Source organism: Carlito syrichta, unplaced genomic scaffold (genome assembly GCF_000164805.1).
Source record: "Carlito syrichta isolate Samal-C Ts95f unplaced genomic scaffold, Tarsius_syrichta-2.0.1 Scaffold288766, whole genome shotgun sequence".
NCBI lineage: Eukaryota > Metazoa > Chordata > Mammalia > Primates > Tarsiidae > Carlito > Carlito syrichta.
This window is the reverse complement of record NW_007232862.1, coordinates 411,886-438,590: the sequence shown is the minus strand read 5'-3', so window position 1 is coordinate 438,590 and position 26,705 is coordinate 411,886. Positions and strand designations below refer to the sequence as shown.

Below are 26,705 nucleotides of genomic sequence, written 5' to 3'. Positions count from 1 at the left end.
AGCATTTGGGGCTGAAAGATAACACTGAGACCAGGCTTCAAGACCATTCTTTGTTTTTTTGTTTTGTATCTTGTTTTCAGAAACCTAAGTGGTATGCCAGCCCATTATGGTATCACAGTAATGTAATGTTTGGACACATCTCTCTTAGAAAGTACATGGAGACAAGAGCATTCTCTCAAATTACCATACAGATAAGTAGAGAGACAGCTACAGAGAGGCATAACAATAACAAGCTGGAAAATATTATACATGTAATTATTAACAATATTGAGACCGGCATGTTTCAAATCTCAACAAATCTGGCAGATGCATTGAAATCAACATGTTCTCTTTTCCTTCTCAACATATTTTTATGAAGATCTTCAGGATTATTTAAAACAACTTCCAAAGATTACACTAGGGTTTATCCTAATTCCATAGGGGTTACACTTTTTGAAAGCCGTAGACAAGATAAAAATCAAAGTTATACTTCATCCTTGATGTTGAGTTTGGTTCCTTTTACAATCTATATAGAAAGTGGGGGGGGGGGATTAAGGTTGCTGTTTATTGAGAGCTACACTGTCCCTGTCCGGCATCAGCTTTCACATTTAACTCCATCCGTCACCCAAGTCAAGCAAAATTAAACCCAACCAACTCACCAACCAGCCGGCGAACGATTCCAGACGAATAAACTATACCCTGAACAATTTCTTTCAGCCTTCTCGAGGTACCCAACTTTTTATTATTTAACGAATGACCATGACAATGTCAAATCTGAACAACACAAACCCTCTTAATTGTTGTTAATCTTGCTTATGTCACACAGTTAACCAGCGGTTTTAGGACATTTTACATCGTAGTCATTTTACAAACACAATTAATCCCACTAATTAGATTTTCTACTCCGGATAACAGTTTGACTTGTTGATAAAGCTCAGGAAAGCAGAGCTGCCTTTACAATCAGAGAGGCAAAAGTTTAAAAAGCAGATTCGGGGCTCAGGCTCCCCGTCCCAAACGTGCTCTCTCTCTCTCTCTCTCTCCTCTCCTTCCCCTAAACGTTGATCTGAAAGTCTGTCCCAGAAAGCCAGCCTGAAATCATCAAAGGTAAACAAGCTCACCAACAAAATCAAGCAAAGAGAAAGTAGTGATTACCCATTCCAGTCGACAAACATCTGCCTGATTGATGTCTATGCTCATGAAAGCTACAGCATGTGACTGCTTCCCGGCCACATCCCTGGAAGTCTGGACGTGGTGTGGATGTCAGCTTCCCTCCGACTGTGAGCTGCAAGGCTCAGCGCTCTGCGTACAACTCCCCTCCCCCGGCAGCTCCATTACTCATGTAAACACACAGCAGTGACTAGCACCGAGTGTGTGGGATGAGCCTGAGGACTTTGCTGGAGTTGCCAGACTGGCAGGGAGGGCTCTGCTCCCTCCACCTCCCTGCACGGGGTTGGTGATTTCATCCGGCCTGTTCTGTGGCTCCTGACCTCTCGCTCTGACAGGAGAGCTCGGTGCCACGTTCCATGAACCTGACACTGTCCGCAGCCTGGAGCCAGGGTGTGGACTGTTTTGTTTAGAAGACATGGTGTAGCACAGAAGTGTTTCCACAACTGACCCAAGTGCTAAGACGTTAATGAGCGTGAGGGAAGGATGTACTTTCATGTCCCTTATCAAAATAATAGCCCTGCAGAAAGCTGACAAACAGAACTTGGGGTAGCAGGTCTGAGGCATTTCATTAAAAGAAACAAAACAATATTGTCTCTGTGCTAAAACTTGTTACTGTGATCTTCCTGTCCTAGCATCTTGGTGAAAAAACACTTAAACCTAAAAGGCATTTATTTCCAGAAAAGCTTTCAAATCCCAAAGGCTTTTTCGAAAGAGAGAACTTGTATTGAACATGCTGTTTTCAAATAAAGGCAAAAGTTCCGGGAACCGACAAGAAGTCATCCCCAAAGCAGGTCTATTTTCTTCATTCTTTGAGCTGTTTTCAGAACCCAGAGAAGCACACATACTCCCTGAGCAGATTCTGAGAATTACAAATTTAGAACAGACTACCAACTAATATTCTGGTCACACAAACTTAAATTATAAATGGGATTTGATCAAGAGCAAAAGTCCTTTGTTTCTAATCAGGCAAGTACACAGATATTTCAGGTATGGTTAAGAAAATCCCACTAGTCACTTGGGGCTCAAACTCAAATTCCACTTTTAATCTCCCACTGAACTTTTTTCCTGCCATTCTCTTCGGAAACACATCACTGTATTCCTTGCACTTTAGCCATATTTTTTGGCACATTATTATACTAGACAGGAGAATCCTTAACGGTAAGTCTGTGTGAAATTCATCTTTCATCTGACCTAACACAAAATGTGGAAAGCAGCTTTGATTGCATAATATCAATTTGTTGAATGAATAAGTGACTAACAGAAATAAAGATCACCACATATTTTTCCTTCCTGTCCTCATGAGCTGTACCAATCAGCCTCACCTCATGGTATCTTGCTGCACTGGACACCTGTAAAACTGCATTCACCTTTATTACTTATGCTTCGGGAACATAACTTGAGTTTGCACTCAAGGAAGGGAGATAGGAAACCCAAGGTCTTTGGTTCCTAGTTGCCTTTGTTTTTTTTAATCGAAGTCTCACTCTGTCACCCAGGTTGGAGTGTAGTGGCATACTGCTCAGGGCCATGTAGCCTTGACCTGCTGGGGTCAGGCAATCCTTCCGTCTGAGTCTACCAAGTAGGGAACTACAGGCGTGCACCACTACGCCCAGCTAATTTTTCTTGAGTTATTGTAGAGATGAGGTTTCACCAAGTTGCCCAGGCTGGACTCAAACCCCTGGGCTAAGGTAGTCCTCTCAGCTGGGCCTCCCAAAGTGCTGGGATTATAGGCGTGAGCTACTGCGCCTGGCCGGTTCCTAGTATCTGTTAAGCCATCAAATCTAGTGTCTCAGTAGGATCATAATCTTCCCACATGCAATCAATGCACACATCTTCAAAGTCCGAGAGGGAATGGAGCATGCAGAACTGGGAAGAAGCCCCTATAATACAATTGGAGACCTTTTGGGAGTCATAGGACTCCACATGAAGCTTTGGCATTGAGGGGCTAGCTTTTGGGGAAAGCAAACATTCTGGTCCCCAGACCACATCTTTTTTCCTCTAGGATCATGAAAACACAACATTTGCTAGGCCAGTTAATGAAAGCAAATGCATTATGGTATGGTGGTAGTCATGGGTGGGGGTAAGGCTCTGGACTTTCATTCTTTTAAAGAAGAAACAGCCCTGTCTCCTTCTAGCCATCCTGGAAAGACCTATACCTGCCCTCCCATTGAAAACTCAGGGTTAAGCCGGGCTCGGTGGCTCAGCCTATAATCCCGCGCCTTTGGGAGGCTGAGGTGAGTGAATTGCCTGAGCCCGCAGCTTCGAGACCTGCCTGGGCAACTCGGCAAGACCTTATCTCTACAATAAATCAAAAATGAGCTGGGCGTGGTAGCGCGCCTGTAGTTCCAGCTACTTGGAAGGCTGAGGCAGAAGGATCGCTGGAGCCCAGCAGGTCGAGGTTGTGGTGGCCGGAAGCGGCCATTGCACTCCAGTGTGGGCGAAAGAGTGAGACTCCAACTCAAAAAAAAGAAAACTCAGGGTTATTTATGTACCTACTAAGAAAACCCAAATCCTAAGACTCCAGAATTAGACTAGCTCTGGTGCTTTAGGTAAGACTCATCTTTACCAATAAAGCTCTGCTGGGAATACAACAGTACCTTTCTTGATAGCATACCTGGCTCCAGTAAGTTCTCTTCAAAAAAAAAAAAAAAAAAAAGTGCAATGCAATAAATGCACCATTATTTTTACATGTGTACATATAATCCAGTGACCTGGCTCATCATAGAGTTTAGGAAATGCTCTTTGCATGAATATTTTCAATATTATACATGAATAATAACAGTAGCTAATACTTTCTGAGCACTTTCTCTGTGTCAGTCACTGTCCTGATTGCTTTGCATACAACTCAAGGCACAACTTGTTATCCTCCATTCTATAGACCAGGAAACTGAGAAACAGATAAAATTACTTGTCTCAGGTTTAACAACTGGTTACTGGCAAGAATAAAAAATTTCAACCCAGGCAACTAGACTTTATCCAGATCCCCTGCTTTAAGCAACTTCTCTGTAAAAGACACAGTGTGTACGCGCGCGCGCGCACACACACACACACACACACACACACTTTGCCTGATAATGAGATATTCAAACTAAACTTGAGCTGGCAGTCAGCAGGGAGCTCTGTCCAGATGAAAACACCCTCAGATACTACACTGCACGAGGGTACTGCAGCCCACCTAGGCAGCAAATAGCATAAGACGGACTTGACAGCGAGTAGGGTCTCCATTTAGTTCTAAGCAATAGGTGACAGAACTTCCACTAAAGCCACTGAAACTGCTAAAACTTAAAGAGTACCACGCACGTTGCCTGCTTACAGTGAGCCAGTGACTCTTCTGCTTAATCAGTGAATAGTTCTCTGTAGTTAAAAAAAAGAAATCTTTCCTCTCTCACTGCCCATCTGTTCCTCTTACTCAGTGCCAAGAAATTAACAAGTATTCACCTTTGTGAAGTCACTGCTATTTCTATTGGTGTTAATCCCCTGAGAATCAAGCTACCTCCAGTGCTCCAGGCTATTTTGACATCTAACCCATGTTTGTTTGTTATTTTTCTTTTTCAACTCCTTCAGATATTAATGAATTACAGTCTATTTTCCTGACAATACACAGCAAAACAAATGTGTTGTTCTTAAAGGGTCCAGAAGTTCAGAGTTGCAGACATTAGTTTATATATTTACTTCACTATGAGTTTAGACAAGTTACGTGGCAGGGCAATACAGGTGTGGGAAACTTTCATCTCAACCCCAACTTTTGCAATAATAATAATAAAACAAAGGAAATGTAGCCAGTTACTGGCAAAGTAAATTGCTTTTGGCTTAAATGTTCCTGTTTTTTCTACTGTGTTCTTCCTGTCATGACCGTCTCTCTTTTTTTTTTAATAGCATTTATGCTTTTGGAAATACCACGAAGATAGATAAACTGCTATAAAAGCTGGATTGACTCATCAGTTAACAACTCTTTCTTCCCATTTTGCAGAGATGATCTTGTTGCCAACACAGCTACATATTCTCTCGAGAAATTCTTTGTGAGCTTCCACCCAGAGTTAGGGCTCACTTGCTGGTGGGGACTGAAATCAGGGGAATGGAAAACCAGGCACAATCTTCCTAAGAGTTTGACCCCCAGGGTCAATGTCTAGAGGAAGTTGGCAGAGCGTTAACTCATTTGATTCGCAAGTTGTGTGTGTGTGTGTGTGTATGTGTGTGTGTGTGTGTGTGTGTGTGTTTTAAACACGAGCCAGAAAACAAAACTCCACTGATTGGAGTATTAAGGACGGACAAACATTGTTCTATGTATAGTATGCGTTACTGATAATACTTTGCATTTCTGTAATGCCTTTCCTCTGAGGATCTCTATTCTCTGGTACATTTTCTTTACAGACAATAATCTTAAAATACTCTGGCAAGTTTCAACACGGAGCATTGCTCTTTCTGGAAAAAAAAAAAACCTAGCCTAATTTAGTTATCATTTACTGTGTTCTATTTTCAATGTTTCCCTTTTGACTATTTAGAAACTTCCTCTTTCACTACAACAAAAATAGGATTAGTGTTTTTAAAGTTATTAACGTATGAGTAAAAGATTTAGAAACCAAGAATGGCAGAAGGCTTGATCAAAGCCACTCCTAAGATTTATGTGCGTAATAAAAGAAAGGCATTTCACAGATAATCTCTTACAGAATTTCAGTTTTCAAATACTTGGGGGGAAAAAGAAAACTAGAAGCTCTCGGCCCTCATTTTGGCTTTAACTTAAAGCCAATATTTTTAACTTAAAAATTCATAAATGATTCCATTTCATTCCATGAAATTTTTATTTCAAATCCAGTTATAGAGCACATAGTGCCCATTAGAACTTGACTTCTATTTGATTGCTTGCATCTTTCTGTGAATTCATAAAACTCTGATCACATATAGATTTAAGAATATTCAAGTTTATTTTTATTCGGTTTTCCTGTAAACAGTCTTCCACACCCAACAGAAATGTCTGAGAAGCAACTGTATTGTCTGAGATATGAACACACAGGGCTGTTAATAAGCACAACTTGATCCTGTGGAACACTCTAAATTTAATGATGGATTTTAAACAATAGGCATGGTGAAACAATATTGCAAAAGGGTTATTATCTGGTAGTTGTTCTCATGGTTATTAAGAGTAATATATATATATTTGTCAAATAAAAGCTTAAAAAGTTGAGCCCAGAGTCTTGAACCCAGACTCCAGAACCAAACTTAAATGCCATCACGTTCAAACGCCACCAAGACCACACAGTACACAACCCTGAAAAATAATTTTCATACTGGTCACTGGATGCCATGACTGTGTATAGACCTGGGCTTTCAGTTTCCAAGTGTGCTTTAGGTCAAGCCATTCCCCAATGTTGCTTGATCACAAACGACAATTTGACAATTTCTGTGAACTGTGCACTCACAGAATCCCTGTTCCTGCTGGAAGGGAGGGAATTGTGTTAGAAAGAGGGTGAGGAAAAAAATGAAGCTGGCTTTGTATGAGGCTCAGTCACTTCGCCTCTTTGTCAAAATCATTGAGATCCCCAGGAGTCACTAATGAAAGGAGAATGTATTGCTGCCTCTGTCATACCTGGACTGTTTGGACAGTTTAAATCCAAAGCAGCCGTGGACTTCATTGACTGCTCAACAAACCATGTAAGTAAACACTTTTGTAATCCCTTCCAAAACAAGTCCAGTCTTACTCACTCCTGTTTCATACTTGTGAATGCTGGAGCAATTGTTAATGCTCCTGATCAAAGTTTTAGTAATTTCATAGGCATGTGATTTGCATAGCTATTTCCTGATCCGCCTTCTCTCTCTGCCCTGGAGGTCTTCATTTCTCAGAAACACTTAAAAACACAGATTATTTGACTTCTCCCCTTCCCCCACCCCATAAATGGAACAGGACTTGCTAGCTCATCTGTATTGCTAATTGGTTTGAAAGCATGTGACTCCGTGCGTTTTTTTTTTTTTGCCATTAAAAGGGAAGCAAGCCTCTTTTGTAGTCAGGTTTTAGCAGCAGCGATAGGCAGATTTCTATCTTAGTTTCTTACAGTGTCTTGAGGAGGGAGAGAAATTTAAATGACCCAATGTTATTTGTATATTATTTGGAATTCATTGAAATTCATGTAATAAATTCCAAGGTAATGAAAAATGTTCTATAAAGTAGAGTTGTCTACAAGCAGACTGGCCACAAAGAAAGAGATTATAGATGCTTTTCATTACTACTCGATGAATCTGGGAGCTGAATCTAGGTGTGGAGTGAGGAGAGATTCTGTTTTTTCAGAGGATTGACTCTCTAAATGGAGAATTCTAGAAATAGGAAAAAAAAGTTGAAATCCATGCCTGACCTTTCAAACTCTCACCTTCCATCTCGTCTGGTTTGGCTACCCACACTCTCCTCTAGTGGAAAGCATACTTAGAGGAGGGTCCCCTTCAGGGCTTGGGACGGGGCTGGGGGGTGGGGGGGGTGGGGGGAGGTGTTGGCTCATAGCTGTTCTGTAAAAGCATATTCTTCTTTGGGATAATGGAGTCTAAGCACCATAGCATGGGCAGGACTATGGCCTAGGTTTTCTTGGGGATCAGGAGCCTATGGAAAGACTCCTCTGCCTTAGAATTCCATACTCTTGTAAAAAGACATTGGAGCAGAGAGGACACCTCAGAACTTAGCTTGGTCCTTAAGGGAGGGTACCTGGCACTAATACTGTACCCAGAGTGTCTGGTTCCCCCACCCCCACCTCATCACCCCTCCCAGCTGCAAGGTCTTACGATGAAGTCACAAACCCAATAAAACCAAAAGTGAACTCTAAATACACATTTGTGGCTCAAACTTCCACTTTCACATTTACCTGGCAACTCTTTTCTACTATTCATCTCTCTGGATGCCAGGAATTCATGAGCCATTTCCAGGCGCCAGGCCCCAGGCTCCTCTCTCAGCAGAGATCAAGCACACAAGCTATTACAATTAGAATAAGCGTGTTGCTTCAATGCTACACTATGTACTTTTGCTCAAGATTTTGAAATAGCTCCTGTTTCTATTTTTGAAAACTATTCTATAAACATAGATTTAGTCTTTCTTAGTATCATAAGAACAAAATATTCGAATAATGTGTCTTTTTTTTTTTTTAAGGCTGTTTAAGGATCCACTCTGGAAATGCTTTCTAAGGACATTTTGATTTCCACAATTTCTGAAGGTTATACAGATAGAACCTTTTAAACATAAAGAATTAATTTTTGTGTGTCTCTATCTCTCTTTTTCTTTTTGTTACAATCAATAAACCTGCTCATTCCAGTCTATGATTGATATGTTCTGTGGTGTTACTATTGACCATGACAACACAGAAGTGAAAGCTACATTTTTGTATTGGATGGCCTTGCAAGGAACAGTAAAGATCAGAACCATTTTTAAACTCATATATAAACAGAACATTCTTGTTCTGCCGTTTCTCTAGGTTTGGAAATGAGATATTCCATTTTCAACATTGAGGATAATTGATTTGCTACATCTCTAAAGAAAACAGTCCCCACTTGGAAGTAAGTAAAAGATTGTGTGTGTGTGTGTGTGTGTGTGTGTGTGTGTATGCGGATTAACATGGAGATATTTAACTTATTATAGACTTGGATGAATGTTATGGGAGACATTTTCGTATTTAAAATACATACCCATAAGAAAAAGTAAAAGGTCATCAAGTAATAGGCTCCCAATTTCTTTTAAAAAGATCCAAAAAGGAATTTGTATGAAAAAGAGATTTTTCCCTCTCTTTATGCTTTTCTACCTTTCAGAAAGAATAAATTATGAAGTAGAATAGTCTCTTACTTATAAGAAAAGATAACTATTTTGGGGTATCTGAGATTCTGAAACATTTTCCTTTGTTCAGGTAAATCCCTTTCACCCTTGCTTGTTCATGAGGTACCAGTACTATCTCTGACAAAACACCTTAGTGGTCTCTGAGTTTCATTTGTTTGTGGAGGTACAGAAGCCAAGATACTGGAAAACGACTTTAAAAACTCTTCCATGGCTGGGTGCGGTGGCTCACACCTGTAATCCCAGCACTTTGGAAGGTGGAGGCGAGAGGACTGACTGAGTTCAGGGGTTTGAGACCAGCCTGGGCAACTTGGTGAGACCTCGTCTCTACAATAAATCAAAAAATTAGCTAGGCACGGTGGCTCGCGCCTGTCGTTCCTGCTCCTTGGAAGGCTGAGGCGCCAGAAGGATCTCCTGAGCCCAGCGGGTCAAAGCTGTGGTGACTATGAGCATACCACTGCACTCTAGCCTGGATGACAGTGAGACTCTGGCTCCAAAAACAAAACAAAAACTCTTCCATGGAACCGAGGAACTCAGAGATTGCACAGAAGAGTGTGTGTATTGGAACAGGGAAGGGTGACGGTGCAAAATGAGAGGGCAAACAAGCCTGGGGTGCACATGGAGAGGAAGCAAAAAGGTCCATAATATCTGGTGATTAACTAACTAACTAGAGCGCTCAGTTCATTGGAACGAGAGTTTGTCACACTATAGACAAATAACAGACAGATACCATCAGAAATCCTAACATCAATCTAACGAACAGAGAAGAGGTTAGGACTTCTGTGCATGTTTTCAGCATAATATGAAAAATTTCTATGACTATTTGGTGTTGCTCTGTCCAATACAGTTACCACTAGCCACATGTGTCAATTGAGCACTTGAAATCCTGTACGTAGCCGGGCTCGGTGACTCAGCCTGTAATCCTGCGCCTTTGGGAGGCTGAGGTGAGTGGATTGCCTGAGCCCGCGGGTTCGAGACCGCCTGGGCAGCAAGACCTCATCTCTACAATAAATCAAAAAATCAGCCGGGTGTGGTAGTGTGCGCCTGTAATTCCGGCTACTGGGAAGGCTGAGGTGGAAGGATTGCTGGAGCCCAGCAGGTCGAGGCTGCGGTGGCCGGGAGCAGCCACTGCACTCCAGTCTGAGCGACAGAGACTCCAACTCAAAAAAAAAAAAAAAAAGAAAAGAAATACTGTACGTAGGTCAAGTCCAAATAGAGAAGTACATAGTGTAAAATGCACACTGGACTTCCAAGACTTAGTACAAAGTAAAATAGCTCATTAATAACATTTTATATTGATTACACATTGAAATGATAACATTTTTGATATGCTGGGTAAAATAAAATATATTATTAAAATTAATTCCACATGTTTCTTTTTACCTTTTAAAATGTGGTTAGTAGAATACTATAAATTACATGTGGCTCACATTATCTTTCTCTTGGGCGATGCTGGTTTAGTCAATAATTCAATGTTATGATTATAGATATGTTCTTGGAAATGTGTGTTAAAGAGCAGATAGAACAAGATTAGCATCTAAAGCTAAAATAATCAGCAAAAATCATGATTCAAAATGTCACAATTTAATACAGTGTAGGATTTTATTCACTGTTATGGTGGATTGCATCTGAAAATTGTGCTGAAGTGAGGCCTCTGCTTTTTAAAATTCAAATCTGGTAATTATTGACTCAAGGCTACTAAATGGCCCTGATGAAGATGTTATTTCATTAACTTCCTTAACTAAGATGTCAGAGCAAACATTAAGCTTTGACAATAAATTGGAGAAGACACACACACACACACACACACACACGAACACACACACACACACACAGTGAGAGTGAGAGAGAGAGAAAGAGAGAGAGAGAGAGAGAGAATGACTATTTTATTTCATAGCTTATTCTCCTCTGCAGCCAACGTGGGTTGGGTATAATGGCATTTTCACCATCCACTGCAAACTGAATAAGAGAAAATGGAACTTGAGTGATTTTTGGCTAGTTAGATCTAGGTGTTTCTTAACCACAAATTGTTGAATAAGTTAATTGTCAGATGCTTCTTCCTTTTTGGAGATTTCATCTGAAAGTAAGTTGAGAGGTCAGATATAGACAGGTCTACATGCCTTGCCAAACTGATTCAGGTATCATGGTTTTATATGACAAAAAATGAGATTACTCATTAAAGGCAGGCATGCTAATAAGCCCAGAAAAATGGAACAAAACAAAAAGGTTTGATCTCTGGAGGCAGGTAAGAGATGCAGTGTTTCCCCAATTATCCCTAGCAACAAAAGACCACAAGGCGTCACTCTGAGAGGTATCTATCCAATGCTCAGTTGGCCCAGTGTCCTATGCTCACAAATAACTGGTCACAGTAGTTGGAATAAAAACTGGTTCCCTCCACCACCTCATTTTTTTGAATTCTGTGGCAGCAGCAACAAAGAATCTAAACTAGACATGAACAGCCCTCCAAACACTACATGCCAGTCACGGGGCTACACATCCACCTGGCTAAAAGGGTTTCCATTGTAAGCATAAAAGAACAGCAACAGTGGCAAAAGAAATAAGCTTAGGAAATTTTTTCTCCTCTTAGAAGGCAAGAGTTGCCATAGCATTTAAGACAGTAACATGCAGAGAGATTAAGACCAACACCTCTACAACATCAACAAAACATGCAGTAAATATTATATATTCTACTGTATTATACATAAGATAATACTTTGTATGAAATCATTTGACGGATTCAACCTGTGTCCAGGGAAGCAGTGTACGCACCTCTGGTATGTTTCTGATATCTAACTATAGAAGTATTTGTCTTTGTCCTCCAAACTCTTTTATAGCACATGGTATGCATATTTCAGCATCCAACATTATTAACTCATGACCAACTGTCAGTTGATGGTTATCTAACACATGGGGTCTCCACAGAAGGGATCCTTATTTGGGCAAAAGCTCTTGTCAGTACCAGTCTGTCTATATTTTCCCTCAGAAGAACTTTATTTGGATTATTATTCGCTGTTAGTGGAAACTTAGAGGCTGTATGTGTGGCAATCGGAAGGCGGAGAAATAAATCCTTAGCAAGTTAAAACATTTAGCTTATATTAAAACCATTTCTAGCTTTGTTAGCTGAAAGCAAACTCTCTATTGCCCTCTTGTGGTGAATCCATGTGATGCTGTGGGACAACCATAACAACCAGAAACTAACAAGAGAGTTTAATCAAATACAGGTAAGAACATTCATCTTGGATAGAAACAGTCACAAATCACAACCTTATGTTGTTTTATATACGTTTTAAAATTTACATTTTTCAGCCCTCCTATGTGGAGATAGATGGGGTGAGATGGAGGTGGGTGGGTTTGTAATATGGAAATTAGAACTTTGTCTTTCTGGAATACAATGACTTCACTCTATTTACAACCAAAGCTGCTATCTCTGTGGCAAATTGATTTTTATGAGATTTAGGACTTTAAAAAAAGTCATGCTTACATTTTAAGAGTTCCTTCATAACCAAAAATAGACTGATGTTCCAACTGGTTTGGAATTATAGGAACCAAGGAAAGACGTCTGAATAATTCCCTAATATGGAAGAAAAACCGCTTTAAAAAAAAAATAAGGAACAGTTTATTTGTTTCTGACAATAGGCAACATATGGAAACTTGGAATTTAAAGAACCAAGTTTGGGAACAGAATCCATGCTTCCATAATCTCTAAAAATAAAATTTTATAAAATTCTGCACTTTAAATTTAATAATCATTTACCTAATTTGGCATTTAATTTTATTTTTTTAAAAACAACACCATTTACAGTTTCTGCTGTGTGCCTTTCAACAATTTCCTGCCCAACAGGCCTATCCCCAAAAAGCAAACAAACCTGGTATTAAAACAGACTGAGGAGCTTAAGAAAAAACTGGGGGAGAAGTCAGGGCAAAGTCCATGAGAACATAAACTATTTTTTATCTTATTACCAGTAAATGTAGCATTTTTCTCTTTTATGTGTCTTCTCTTTAGATAAAAGTCACTCTTCCAACCAGCATTAACAAAAATGCTCTGAATTTTTAATATAATTTTAGGGGCTGATAAATCTCAACTTGGCTTTTCCACTCACACGTGGAAGTTCAGTTTTGCAACAACAGTTGTTTGATTTTTGTCTTTGAATTAACAAAGTTCTTAAAGTGATTTTACTATAAAATTAAACAGCTGGGAGCTCTTTAGCAAAACATGACGATTCTTGTTTTTCTTTGTACTATTGTGCAAGCTGAAATACCCTTTCTTTCATGTCTTTTTATTCCAAAATGAATTCCCTAGTTAGCCTTGTTTAGCTTTAAGAAAAATAATAAAGAAGGGGGTGGTACTTGCTGACCTCTGAAATTCATCTGCTTTTAAGCACAGGGCGTTTACACAAGGTGCGTACTCAAAGGGCTTTTGTTTAATTCCCATTATGGAATGAAAAATGATATTCTGTCTCACTATAATGCCAGTCCTTGTGTCCAGTGGAGCTGTTGGCAAGTATTTCCGTGGAGTGAGGCATCTTATGCCTATTTTGCAGATGGGAAAACTGAAACACCACAAGGACATACGGAACTAAGACATTCATAGAGGCTGGAATTAAATTTAGAATTTGACTCTTAGCCCAGGACTCTAATCATGTGAGGCCGCTGATTCTTTGGAATCAACAGAAGAGCAGTTTGTTTTTTTGTTTTTTGGGTTTTTTGTGAGTTTGAGTCTCACTCTGTCGCCCAGACTGGAGTGCAGTGGCCGCTCCCGACCACTGCAGCCTTGACCTGCTGGGCTCTGGCGATCATTCCGCCTCAGCCTTCCGAGTAGCTGGGACTACAGGCGCGCGCTACCACGCCTGGCTCATTTTGATTTATTGTAGAGATGAGGTCTCGCCAAGTTGCCCAGGCGGGTCTCGAACCCGTGGTCTCAGGCAATCCACTCACCTCAGCCTCCCAAAGTCACCGGATTACAGGCTGAGCCAGCGAGCCCAGCACAGAAGAGCAGTTTTAAAACATTCTTTGACATTATTAACCACAGCCTCAGGGCTCAGGGAAGTGGGGGTGGGGATGGGACTTCAGAAACATAATACAGGGCTGCTAGGTGACAGCCTCCTGTAACATTGTGAATAATACAGATTTCTTGATGCATGCTGCCATAGATTCTAGGAATATACAGAAGCTTAATGATTCCTTTTTTATCTTAAAAAAATTAGAATCTGGATTCAAGGGCACAGTCAGTCTCCTAAAATATGGAGCCAGGGTCATGACAAGACATGAATTGTGGAAAATGATTCTTGGCTTTTTGAATGGATTTGAACCAGAGACCGCTGCTGGGAGTTGATGGCTCCACAAGTGCAAAGACAGAATTCTTCATTTGAGTCATTTATAAAATGGTGGAATTCCACATCATAAGGACAAACTAAGGCACCAGCTAGTCTAAACCATCTTTCTACAACCAGATAAGGTAGCCCCAGAGAGCCTACAATTCGTCCAGAGTCACACAGCGGGCAGCAACAGATCCTGGTTGCAGCAGATGGCTTTTCAATGGGTCCTGAATACTTCACTTGGGTCTCTGCAGGGCGAGCTCTGTCATCCCAAGACCATGCTGCTGAAACACACTTTCCAAGGAACTGCAATTAATAAAGTCAAATGGGAGCTGACAAGGACATTCCCACTGTGTTCAAATGCCAAAACATACAACTGAGAAAGCTCACTTGGAGCACACGAAGTGTGGGTCTTTCTGGCACGACTTCTGTGCACCATACTCCCAGCTGTTTGCTCAGACTCAAATGTGAAGGACTAAGAGCAAAACACTTGTAAAGCCATCAGGATCCTGCTCCAGCATTGAGTGCCAATGCCTACCACCTGCTTGCTTTGTTAGGCTGGGCTGAAAAAAAACAAACAAAGGAGACTGCTTGGGCATGAGGAAAGGCTTGGTGAATTCCAGATCTCTGGGAGCAAGAAGAAGTGAACCACAGTCTACCTTGGTAAGTAGTGTCCCCCTTACCTTCCAGCGGTAACCAAAGACTCAGAGGTCCCAAGTACATCACATGGCTTCACACCTGTGTGCCAGCTGGTTCCAGGATTTCTCTGATAGCAATACTCTTCCTTTTCCAGCTTTTTCTCCCTCCTGCCCTACCTCTTACTTGTTCTCCCAGACTTGTATTGGGCATCACATCTCTTAAAAAGCTTCCTTATTCTTTCTTATCTCCAGCTGGGTAAGAAAACCCTTGTTTATAACTTCTGTACAAAGTATGCTTCAATCCTACACCTGTCATCTGTACTGAAATTGTCTCTCTTTGCATCTCTCTTTATCACCAGACTCTGAGGAGATTATATCTGTTTGGTCAAAGTAGCATACTCATAGTAGGTGTTCAATAAACGTTTACTGAACAAATGACTCTGTCATGTTTTTAAATCAGTGTCTGGTGTTTAATAAGAATCTGGTAAGTGTTTCTTAAACTGCACTGACTGCTGATCCCACTAGAGAAAATAAATACCTCTGAAGAGGGCAAGGTAGCTAGGCTGTCTGTGGTGGTTTACCTTCCTGTCTACAGCACCTTCCCTTGGTCATGATCGCCATTAATAAGGGAAGACCTGTACACCCACATCTTAATTCCCACGCTGTAACTCTGAGACTCAGCTATTGTCAATTACCTAAATACTTAACAGAAACCTGCCTTGTCTGTGGACACACAGATCTGACCTGTTTTGCTAAAACTCTCCAACCCACAGGGATGCTGGCTCTCCCAGAGAGCCCCTAAACCAGGAAAAGTCAGCAACACCTACGAGAAAAAAAAAAGTTCCATGGGGAAGATGGCAGACTGCCTGGTGAGAATTACTTTTTTAAGGAACCCCATCCCTGCAAAGATGCCTAAAATAATGTGCCTGCACATGAAAGTCTTAGTAAATCTATAATGGAGAGATTAAATTTAAATTCCAATAAAGATTTTTAACAAAGATCAATAAAATAGGAGATTGATCTGCAGTTAAAAGTTCCCAGTAATGGGATAGCCTAGAAATTTCATAAATAATGCTTTTATCTTGATTGCAAAATAATCCCCTGCCACAAAAACAAGGCGAATCAAGGTAGGAAATTGTTCAGCGGGAATTAAAATGTCACACTTTACACAGAATAAAGCTTTGCAATCACCAGGGAAACACACACTGCAAATGTGTTAACACAAAATTACATACATCACTTAATTATATAAGCGCATAGCTCCTGAGTAACCCATTAGCTAAACATGTCGGCTGCGGTTGAATATATACATGCAATATTTTTAGCACAGAGGGATGTAACTATGTCAGGCCTGGCACCATAAAGCCTGAGATGGCAAGTGCTATTAAACTGAGATGCAATCATGTTGAAAAGGAAACATTAACAAACAGCAGACAATTGAGAAGAAAATACAGTGAGCTTGTGTTCTTCTACATGTGCCTCCAAAACCTTATATAACTATTCATTATCTATTTCATCTGGCTTGCATCCCAGGTTTGTTCTATGCTATACTAATTTTATAATAATAAACTGCTACACCAGTCTTATGAAATCATGCACGCACAGAGGTTGCAGATGACATTACGTCTGATTATCTTCACCAGCAAAGGATACCGTCCTGAAATTAAACACAGCCTCATGTAAAGCTAACCCCTCGCGTTCACTTCTGAACATAAAAAGGTATGTTATTTTCTCCTTCATCATCATAACACAGGGAAGTTGCTGGAACCCCAAGTTTCACAAGGAAGTGGAGAGAACACAGGCTTTGAGAGTAGGCTGTCCTGCATTCATTCATAGATCGGCAATTATATGACCCTGGACAAGTCATCGTCTCTCTCTGGGCTGAATTTACCCATTCATCAAAAGGGAATTATATCTCCATCGGGAAAGATTATAATGGAAAAAGCACACTAATGAGGCAGCATTAGGTAGCACACCAGCACATTACTTGGCACACTGAAGACACTAATAAATGGCAGATGCCATTGTCACCACTATTATATGAACAGACACATAGAAGTAAAACATCAGTTTAAGCATTTCAAGAGGCCAGTAATTTGCTGGTAGGACAGTTATTGTCATTCTGGAGATAACTGAGCCCACAGAGATAAACACCTTGTAGAACCCAGGAAGAAAGAATAGGTGCACGGAAGCTACAGTATCATTTGACACAAGCATCTGGAATACCTCCTTGGAAGCGGAACTGTTGTCTATGCTGGCAGGTCTTCCAATACAGAGGCAATAACAGAGTTGTTAAAAGGGGAGGACCTGTCTTGCTGATAATTGATTCTGTGTTTTGGGCAACTGTAAATCTCAAGGCAAAAAGTGAAGAAAGGAAATTATCACAGTAAAGTGTTGCCTAAATGAAATGAGAGGGACAGAGAGAGAGAAAGAGGGGGGGGGGGAGAGAGAGAGAGAGAGAAAGAGAGACAGAGAGAACAAACTATGCCAAGAATTGTAGTTCTTTAGATTAATCACTGAATGTGCTTGGAGAAGCTCTGCTCAATGTTTAAGTCTCAGGTTCATCTGAAACATCTAATCATCTGAACACCTATATTTGGCAATCATCATACAGAGGTCTGTATACATCAGAAGCTCTCAATTAATAGACAGCAAATTGAACAGGATTGAGTATTGTAGGCCAAAAAGAAAGGCAACTTATTAGTTGTAGGAGTCCCAGTACAGAGAAATTTATCTTTCAGGAAGGTTGCTTCCAGATAGGGTTCAAGGCCTTCCTTCTGGGGTTTTCAGTAGAAAACTATTAATCAAGCCGGGCTCGGTGGCATAGCCTGTAATCCCACGCTTTGGGAGGCTGAGGTGAGTGGATTGCCTGAGCCCACGGGTTCGTGACCCACCTGGGCAACTTGGCGAGACCTCATCTCTACAATAAATCAAAAATTAGCTGGGCATGGTAGCGTGTGCCTGTAGTTCCAGCTACTACAGAAAGCTGAGGTGGAAGGATTGCCGGAGCCCAGTTGGTCGAGGCTGCAGTGGCCGTGACCGTGCCACTGCACTCCAGTCTGGGCGACAGAGTGAGACTCCAACTCAAAAAAAAAAAAAAGAAAAGAAAAAAGAAAACTATTCATCAAAACTCACTTTAAACAAGCCCCTATTTGCCAAAAGAAAAGAGCAAATTCTACCTATATAGAAGTTAGTGCAGGCCACTTAGGAGAAAAGAAAAAAGAAATCATTTAAGAAGAAGTTTAAGCTGGGCTTGGTGGCTCAGCCTGTAATCCCAGCGCTTTGGGAGGCCGAGGTGAGTGGAGTACCTGAGCCGGCAGGTTCGTGGCCTGCCTGGGCAACTTGGCGAAACCTCATCTCTACAATAAATCAAAAAAATTAGTCGGGCGTGGTAGTGTGCACCTGTAGTTCCAGCTACTTGGAAGGCTGAGGCGGTAGGATTGCCGGAGCCCAGCAGGTCGAGGCTACAGTGGCCGGGAGTAGCCACTGCACTCCAGTCTGGGTGACAGAGTGAGACTCCAACTCAAAAAAAAAAAAGAAATTTAAGGTTCTGATTCTTACTGGCCAAATCAAGTCTTTGTTTTGCTTTTAACATCCTGTATTCATTGATCCAATAAATATTTATTAAGCTGCCATCATAAGTCTGAAACTGTGCTAGTCCAGCTGGGGATAAAATAGAAAAGATAACAGTTCCTGACATTAAGGAATTCACATTTTCTTTTTTCTTTTTTGAGTTGGAGTCTCACTCTGTCACCCAGACTGTAGTGCAGTGGCCACTCCCGGCCACCGCAGACTCGACCTGCTGGGCTCTGGTGATCCTTCCACCTCAGCCTTCCAAGTAGCTGGAAGTACAGGTACATGCTACCACGCCTGGCTAGTTTTTGATTTATTGTAGAGATGAGGTCTTGCCAAGTTGCCCAAGGGGGTCTTGAACCCACAGGTTCAGGCAATCCACTCACCTCAGCCTCCCAAAAGGTGTGGGATTACAGGCTGAGCCACCAAGCCAGGAATTCACATTTTCATTAATTTTTTTGTTTGTTTGTTTTTTGTATGCAGGGTCCTGCTATTTTGACCTGGCTAGTCTTGAACTCTTGGGTTCAGATGATCCTTCCACTTCAACCTCCAGAGTAGGTGGAAGTACTGATTTTGAATAAGTGTCATTACTTATCAGACCTTGGGTCCCTCATCTGTAAAATTAGTGGTTCATTAGACAAGAAGGGAGATCATGAACTGGCAGTCTGTGGACCAAATCTGTTTAGTGGTATATTTTGTTTAGCTTGCATGATTTTTCTTATTATTGTCATCAATAGAAAATCATATCATTTTCACATAAAAATAGGTATGTATGACTTTTCTGAAAGAGTTGAGAGAACTAGCAATAATGGGCTAATATTCATACAACGTATCAAAAGACTGGAGCCAAAAAGCAGCCCAGCCTTTAGACAGAGCATGGGGGTCTCTTACTACCCAATTTCTCACAGGCTCTCCCTGCCCTTCTCACTCTAGGATACTTGCTGACATCTCTAGGACCTGAGTTCATAACCTCTGAACTGGAGGTTCTGTCAGGTTTTTTCATTTCAAATAAGATATAATTGTAAGGGCCAAGCAATGGTATAAGTCAGTTACCTGCAGTGAAGAGATTAATTGTTTGATTAACCCATGTTCTTTTCCTAGTGGTCTCAGTCCAAAAGCTGCAAAATCCCAAAGAGAGTTACCAGAGGAGGTGTTATAATCCTTCCTCTTAAGAGTTTACAAAACTCCGTTAGTTACACAATCATTTGGGATTAGCTAGAAAGCAGTCCTACTCAAAGGCAGAAAAGTGAACCAAGCTACACTTAGAGGCTCCTCTTATAGTTTACACTTTCCCTCTTTGCATGTGTCCAAGACAAACAGGACATTTCAGTAAGTCTCTACAGATGTCAGATCAGACCACTTTACTCATCAAGATGCACAGCCCCTGCCTGATTTCTGGGGGATATGCTTTGAAACTGGCATCAGAACTTGGTCATCTCAGCTATAAGTCAAACTGTATCTGTTCTTCATTCATTTTTAGACCCTTTGAGCTCCCAAAATGCTTCTTGATGGTTGCTAAGCAACTATTGTTGAATACATGCAAGAGGTATTAATTGTGTGAGCATTTTCAAAAACGGGGAAGAATTATTTAAAACTGAGGGCATTACCATACCTAAAATAAAACATTCCCTCCTCAAACAGCAGTCCAGAATAGAGCTACTACAGTCTACTGGCTTCAGTGTGTCAGGGGGTGAGATGATTCACCAACAGTTACTTGTCTACATTTCTTTGTCTTTTATCTTCCCTCTCTAGCCCCCCACTCAAATATGTAAGTAGCTCCATCTTATAATAAAACTCACTTAGAGGATAACTGGGACTTGTCTGATTACATATTTTCTGTGTTTCCTGTTGTGTGGTTCCTCACTGCCCACATTTTTCCTGACATGTGTATTTCATACTTGCATATCCTCAGGGCAGGACAGCTTGTGGCTCGTCAATTATTACATGTAGCTTCAGAACTCACTAAACTTATCACAGAGCGATCATCTCTTTCTCTGACCCAAATGGAAACAAGAACTTTTCTATTTTCCACATCAAAGACTCAGCTTTCTGCTGATGCCAAATGCTGTGTGCTTCTTACCAGTAAACACAGCTTTTATTTTATAGTGTGTTTCCCCCTCACTTTTTAATTTTTTTGACATCCCAATGTCATGATTAAGGTACAAAGACAATGACTTTGATAAATTCAGTCAAACATTTAAATTAAACAATGATAGAATCTGTCATAAGGTGATCTCTCTATTTTGGTGAATATTAAGTGGAGCAACCCAAATTTCTATCAGGATGGAGTCCTAAGAGTAAAAAGTGACTGATAACATACCCCTTCTACTCTATGTTCCCCACGGGCAACTGAGTTCTTCATATCTAAAAGGGAGAAATCATTCAGGACTCAGATTAGTACCTGGTATGTAGAAAATAGTATATAAGCACTAGTTATTAATATTATTTGCTACTTTTATTATTATTATTTTATTTCTGGGTCTCAGATCCAATATTTATCTTCCTGCTACTTCTTGGCCATCTATTCTTATTTTGGTCACTTTCAATAAAAAATTATGCCTTCCCTCTGAAATTAATTTGGAAAAATACTCAGAATAACAGACTTTCCACAGTGGAAAAAGAAGAAGAGAGTTTGTTATCAGAGATCAAAATATATTAAATAAATAGACACAATTCTCAACTTCCAAGCTGAGTTTTGGAGAGCTATAGAGATAAGAGCGATCATAGCACACCTGGAACTGAGTAGTCCATATGACCTGTGTGAGGGTGAGGGTGGCGTGAGGGGAGAAAGAGAATAAAATTGGAGGCAAGAACATCACGGCTCTGGAAAATTCTGAACAGATAAATCTTAGGCCTCTCTGTGTACCTACTGTCACCCCAAACTGTCCCACAAACAGTTCTGGAGAGCAGATGGAGGCTAGCAGATCTGCCTTGATTTAGGTTAGTCGTGGTATGTATTGTAAATCTCGTGCAAATGTTCTATGCCAGGCACTGTGCTTCTAAAATCTGTGTGCGCAGCACTTCACTTAATCCTCATATAACATCTCCTTGAAGTGAGTCGTAGTAGTATTGACAATTTAAAAGTGAGGAAACTGAGGCTCAGAGATGTGAAGGCATTTCCCAGGAGCACATAGGTGGTAAGTTACAGTGAGTGGAGGCAGACCCAGACCCACGTGTATTCAGGGCTCATCTTCCTGCCTCTACAGAGTGCTACCTGCCTCTACAGAGCAGCCTGCCTCAGTACCCTGCAAAGGAATAGACTTTGTTCCCTGAGGCGAAGTGGCCAAGGAGGAGAGTGGCTGTCAAGTAGAATGCGGTGACAACTGGCACACAAAACATAGGATTTCTCATTCAATACTATAAACTAGTACTTTTGCACTTATGTAACTCCTTTGAACTGAGAAAGAAAACAAGTTCAAGCTTGTTCTGTCTTCTCCCTGTTCCCCCACATCATTAAAGGAAACTCTTCTCATTCTCAGATAAGGTAAATATCATAGCAGATTTTAAGAAATATTTTCAAACTGGAAGCAGTGGCTCACACCTGTAATCTTAGCACTTTGGGAGGTTGAGGTGTGAGAACTGTTTGAGACTAGGCATTTGAGACCAGCATAGGCAATATAGTGAGAACTTGACACTCTAAAAAATAAAACGCAAATTAGCTGGGTGTGGTGGCATGTGCTGTAGTCCTAGCTACTCAGGAGGCTGATGGAGAAGGATCCCTTGAGCCCAGGAGACGGAGGCTGCAGTGAGCCATAGTCATGCCACTGCACTCCGGTCTGGGCAAAGGTGAGACCCTACACACACACACAAAATTATTTTCAGCAAATATTTCTTGGGCACCAATTAGTCTTGTGACCAAATATTTCTCGAAAGAAATATGAGATAGGATTCTTGTTTTCGAGGGACATCAAATCAAGTGTGTTTGCTGAGAATTAGAGTCAACACATCCATTCAATATTCACAGGCTATCCAAGGATAACACCGTTTTCAAGATGCCCCTTGTCCTTACTCTCACAAGGATGAGGTTCTGGCATGAAAAAGAGCAAGGTGATATGGGTTGGTGTTATAAAAAGGCAAGAGTAAGAGCTCTGGGAACATCACAGGGGTACTGAACTCAACTGAAACACCAGGGAAGACCTCTCTGAAGAGGTGATGTTTAAGCTGAGATCCACAGGCTGGGAGGAGCAATTGGCCAGGATGAGGGGTGAGACAATGAGGAGAAGGTTTCTTTTCCAGGAAGGATGTAAAGAAGGTTAAGATTTGAGAGAGAAAAAAATAAGTTCAAGAATTAAAAAAAAAATAAATAAAGGGCCATTATCCTTTTACAGGACACTCTGAGACAAAGGCATCAATATGGTGAAGACACTTCATGCTGTGGGCCTTCAGGAGACAGACTCAAGGGGGCTGGCACAGGACTTGTGGCAAGGTGGGGCTTGATGGATGAGAAGGACTAGGAGAGAAGGAGGGAGAAAGAGAGGAAAGAGACTCTGTTTCCTTCTATATTATGGTCACAGGGCGAAACTAATCCTGGCTCTCCTTCCTGCCAAGAGCCTCCTAACCCCCGCACCTTGTCACCGTGACATAACTCTTCATGTGTATGTGTCATTCTTGGTGACAAAAGGTTCACAATTATTCCTTTCACTCTCCACTGGCCTGTGTTCATCTCCTTCTGCAGGCTGAAGTTGTCTATTTGAATATATGATTCCTCATTTATTCATTTTCAGCCAGCAAACAATTTTTAATTAGCCTGCTCTTTATTGAGGACATGGAGCAGGTTATTAACTAGGTGCATCTTTGGGTCTTTAAAAAGAGTGAAAAAAACATAATCAATCTGCATGTGATGTTTAGGGGTTTAAGTGGTATTAGTCAACATATTTAGAACAAATCTCATCAAGCTCCATTTTTAAGCCCTGACTCAAACGACGATCCCACAAGGCAGGAGGGAAGAGTGGGATTAATATATTAGTCACTTGTAAAACTTGCCAGTCCTTCAGTTACATTAATTCCAGTAAAATATTCAAGGGGATAATCACAAGTTTTTAAAAAGTATATCCTCTATCTACTGCATCTGACTCTCTAAGAGCACTTATATGCTATTATAATTCAAGGGTTTAGCACTGCCTTGTCTTTCTTATACAAGTCCTAGACCCTTATATGGGGTTACATACAATTACACAGTTGGTAATCAATAAATGACAGTTGGACATATAGATACATGAACAAACTGATAGTCCACACCGCTGGTATCTGCTAATAGGTAATACAAGAAACTGGGGCAATGAAAGACCCACACAAGCACTCAGGGAGATGGAGGAGAAAGTTTTCAGGTCACTCCATTGGGCAGTTCAGCCTTGGTTAGTTGTTTCATATGGTTCTGCTTCTTGCAACAAGGCTTGGATGTGAGTACCAGCATGAGTCTAACTCCACTTATGGAAAAGTCACTTGGAATCTGTACCCAACTAATGGATGGTGAAAGAGGGGGGTAAATAAGTGGTATCCACTCATTTACCCATCTCAGAATTTGCAAGGTCAGGGTCTTTGGTGTTTCCTTACCAGATACAAACAACCCTTGAGCTACCTCTCAATGAAAACCATTCTGGAATGTATTCATCAAGATATTTTTAGCTGGGCTCAGTGGCACAGCCTATAATCCCGTGCCTTGGGAGGCTGAGGTGAGTGGATTGCCTGAGCCTGCAGGTTCGAGACCCTGGGCAACTTGGCAAGACCTCATCTCAACAATAAATCAAAAAATTAGCCGGGCATGGTAGCGTGTGCCTGTAGTTCCAGCTAATTGGAAGACTGAGGCGGAAGGATCACCAGAGCCCAGCAGGTTGAGGCTGCGGTGGCCGGGAACGGCCACTGCACTCCAGTCTGGGTGACAGAGTGAGACTCCAACTCAAAAAAAAAAAAAAAAAGATATTTTAGAAATCTTTTCAATTTGCTGGAGTTAAAAATGCAAATAAGCTTCTTCTTTGCTTCAACTCTACTGGCCCTGGGTCAGCCTGCGTGGAATTGCCTGGTTGATAATGCACGTAAAACTTGAAGGACTTACATAAATACAGGTGCTATGATAAGGTCACAAGTTATACCCACTTTTCAATGCACAGTGGCTTGATCAAGAGAGATTTGTATTTAGCATGTTTTTCTAATTACATCTCTGTTGTTACACCTAGTAGCTATTGCAGGAAGCACATCACCAAACATAGGTCATCTAGCTAATTTCCAGGCAATAGATATAATTGTGGATACAGAAACACGACCACATCTTAAGTACAAATGCCCAAGCTTGCCATACAGAAATTTCTAATGAGTAAAAGCAGACAGACATATCCAGATCACCTTTCTAAAAAGCTATTAAAAAGGCTGGGTGTGGTGGCTCAATCCTGTAATCCCAGAACTTTGGGAGGCTGAGATGGGAGGATTGCCTGAGCCCAGAGTTTTGAGACCAGCCTGCACACCTTGGTGAGACCTCATCTCTACAATATATCAAAAAATTAGCCAGGTGTGGTAGTACACGCCTGTAGTTCCAGCTACTTGGAAGGTGGAGGCAGAAGGATCGTCTGAGTCCAGCAGGTTGAGACTACAGTGGCTGTGAGTATGCCACTGTACTCCAACTTTGGCGACCGAGTGAGACGCTGACTCAAAAAAAAAAAAAAAAGTCATTAAAAATGACCCCAAATCTCTCCCTCTCCAAATTCTTCTCAAAGATACTCATGTAAATCTGCCTAAAGTCACTGTCACTGAGTTCTATGCCACAGATAAAGAGGTTCCTTCACTGTGAGATTTGTTGCAGTAAAAATAAGGCACGAATGAATCACAAAGATGTAAGATAAGAACTGTGTGGAAAACACAGTGATAGATGACACATCTCATTAAATATAATTTTATGTGATCAGTTACTGTACTGCCCTGTTTAATTGATTTATATACACTTTAGGAAGCTTTTTACTGTTCAGAATGCAATTATATACTTTATAATTGAGTACATAGTTGATTAATTACAATGTTTATGGTCATTTCAATTAAAAGTTGGCTATCAGGTCTGTGGTCAGAAACATACCCTCCCCCTCTTTAAAACATTGCTTCTACAAATAATGTTCTATGGAAATGAATTATACTTAACCTACAAGCCTTTTACTTACAGCACTGTCTCCAGTAGGACATTTATATATAGTAATCAAGGGGCTGTCTTTTCTTTAGATAATTGTATATTCCTAAGTATCTTTGGTACAGGGTCATTCTCAATATTTTGAAAGTTTTTTCCAAACAATTTCAGAACCAGAAAAGAGTAACAATACATATGATAATTTGCATCCAGTGAGAACTCAGTCAATAGCTACCCATGAAAACTTTTCTGGATTTTCTTCAGTTCAGTGGTTTGGTAGCTTTTGTACTCTTTAATAAGAACAATGGCAAGTTAATCTCTCTTCTGAAAGAAAAAAATCAGAAAACATAATTTTGTCAAATCTCCTTCAAAGGAATTTCTTTCCTAGCTTCTTATCTGTTCAAAGCTGCTTAAGATATGGTAGTCAATATCAATCAGGAAACATTTGACCCAAAGAGATAAAGTCCCGAGGTATGATCGTTTGATGAATGGCTTGCCCTTATCAGCTTGTAATTGCTAGTATAAACTCAACAGAAAGGTTCCCTTCCACTCTCCTTTCTGAAATAAGCCTCAAAGAAAAAGGAGTGGTAAGGGTCACCATTAAACCTCAGGAACTGAGCATATGCAATAGTCACTGGTTGCTGCAAAGACAAGTGTTGTGTTAGTCAAAATCAAGTCTCTTAACTTCTATATTTTTCTATGTGTGTGTATGAATATAAATATGTATATTTACTTTCTTTTTTTTTTGAGTTGGAGTCTCTCTCTGTCACCCAGACTAGAGTGCAGTGGCCACTCCCGGCCACCGCAGCCTCAACCTGCTGGGCTCCGGTGATCCTTCCACCTCAGCCTTCCAAGTAGCCGGAATTACAGGCATGTGCTACCACGCCCGGCTGATTTTTTGATTTATTGTAGAGATGAGGTCTCGCTGCCCAGGTGGGTCTCGAACCCGCAGACTCAGGCAATCCATTCACCTCAGCCTCCCAAAGGCGCGGGATTACAGGCTGAGCCACTGAGCCTGGTTTATAGATATAATCTTGGTCAATCTTTACAATCATGGAAAACCCATGTAATTATTCTTGTATATGACATGAGAAAACTCAGAGAAGTTATCTTACTTGACAAACAACAACAGA

At 40.9% G+C, this 26,705-nt stretch overlaps 1 protein-coding gene across 3 annotated transcripts in view; it reads right to left on the bottom strand.

The window, feature by feature from the left end:
- The window catches only part of ARID5B (AT-rich interaction domain 5B), a 197,291-nt gene that overhangs the window by 46,029 nt on the left and 124,557 nt on the right, over positions 1-26,705 (bottom strand). Inside the window, exon 1 of one of the 3 annotated variants that reach the window (XM_008053863.2) lies at positions 1,132-1,520. The exons of the other annotated variants lie outside the window; for them this stretch is intronic. Coding sequence (XP_008052054.1) covers positions 1,132-1,135 — 4 coding nt within the window. The 5' untranslated portion in view covers positions 1,136-1,520. Of the gene's footprint in view, positions 1-1,131; positions 1,521-26,705 lie in introns of those variants that run through there. 3 annotated transcript variants of the gene reach the window in all.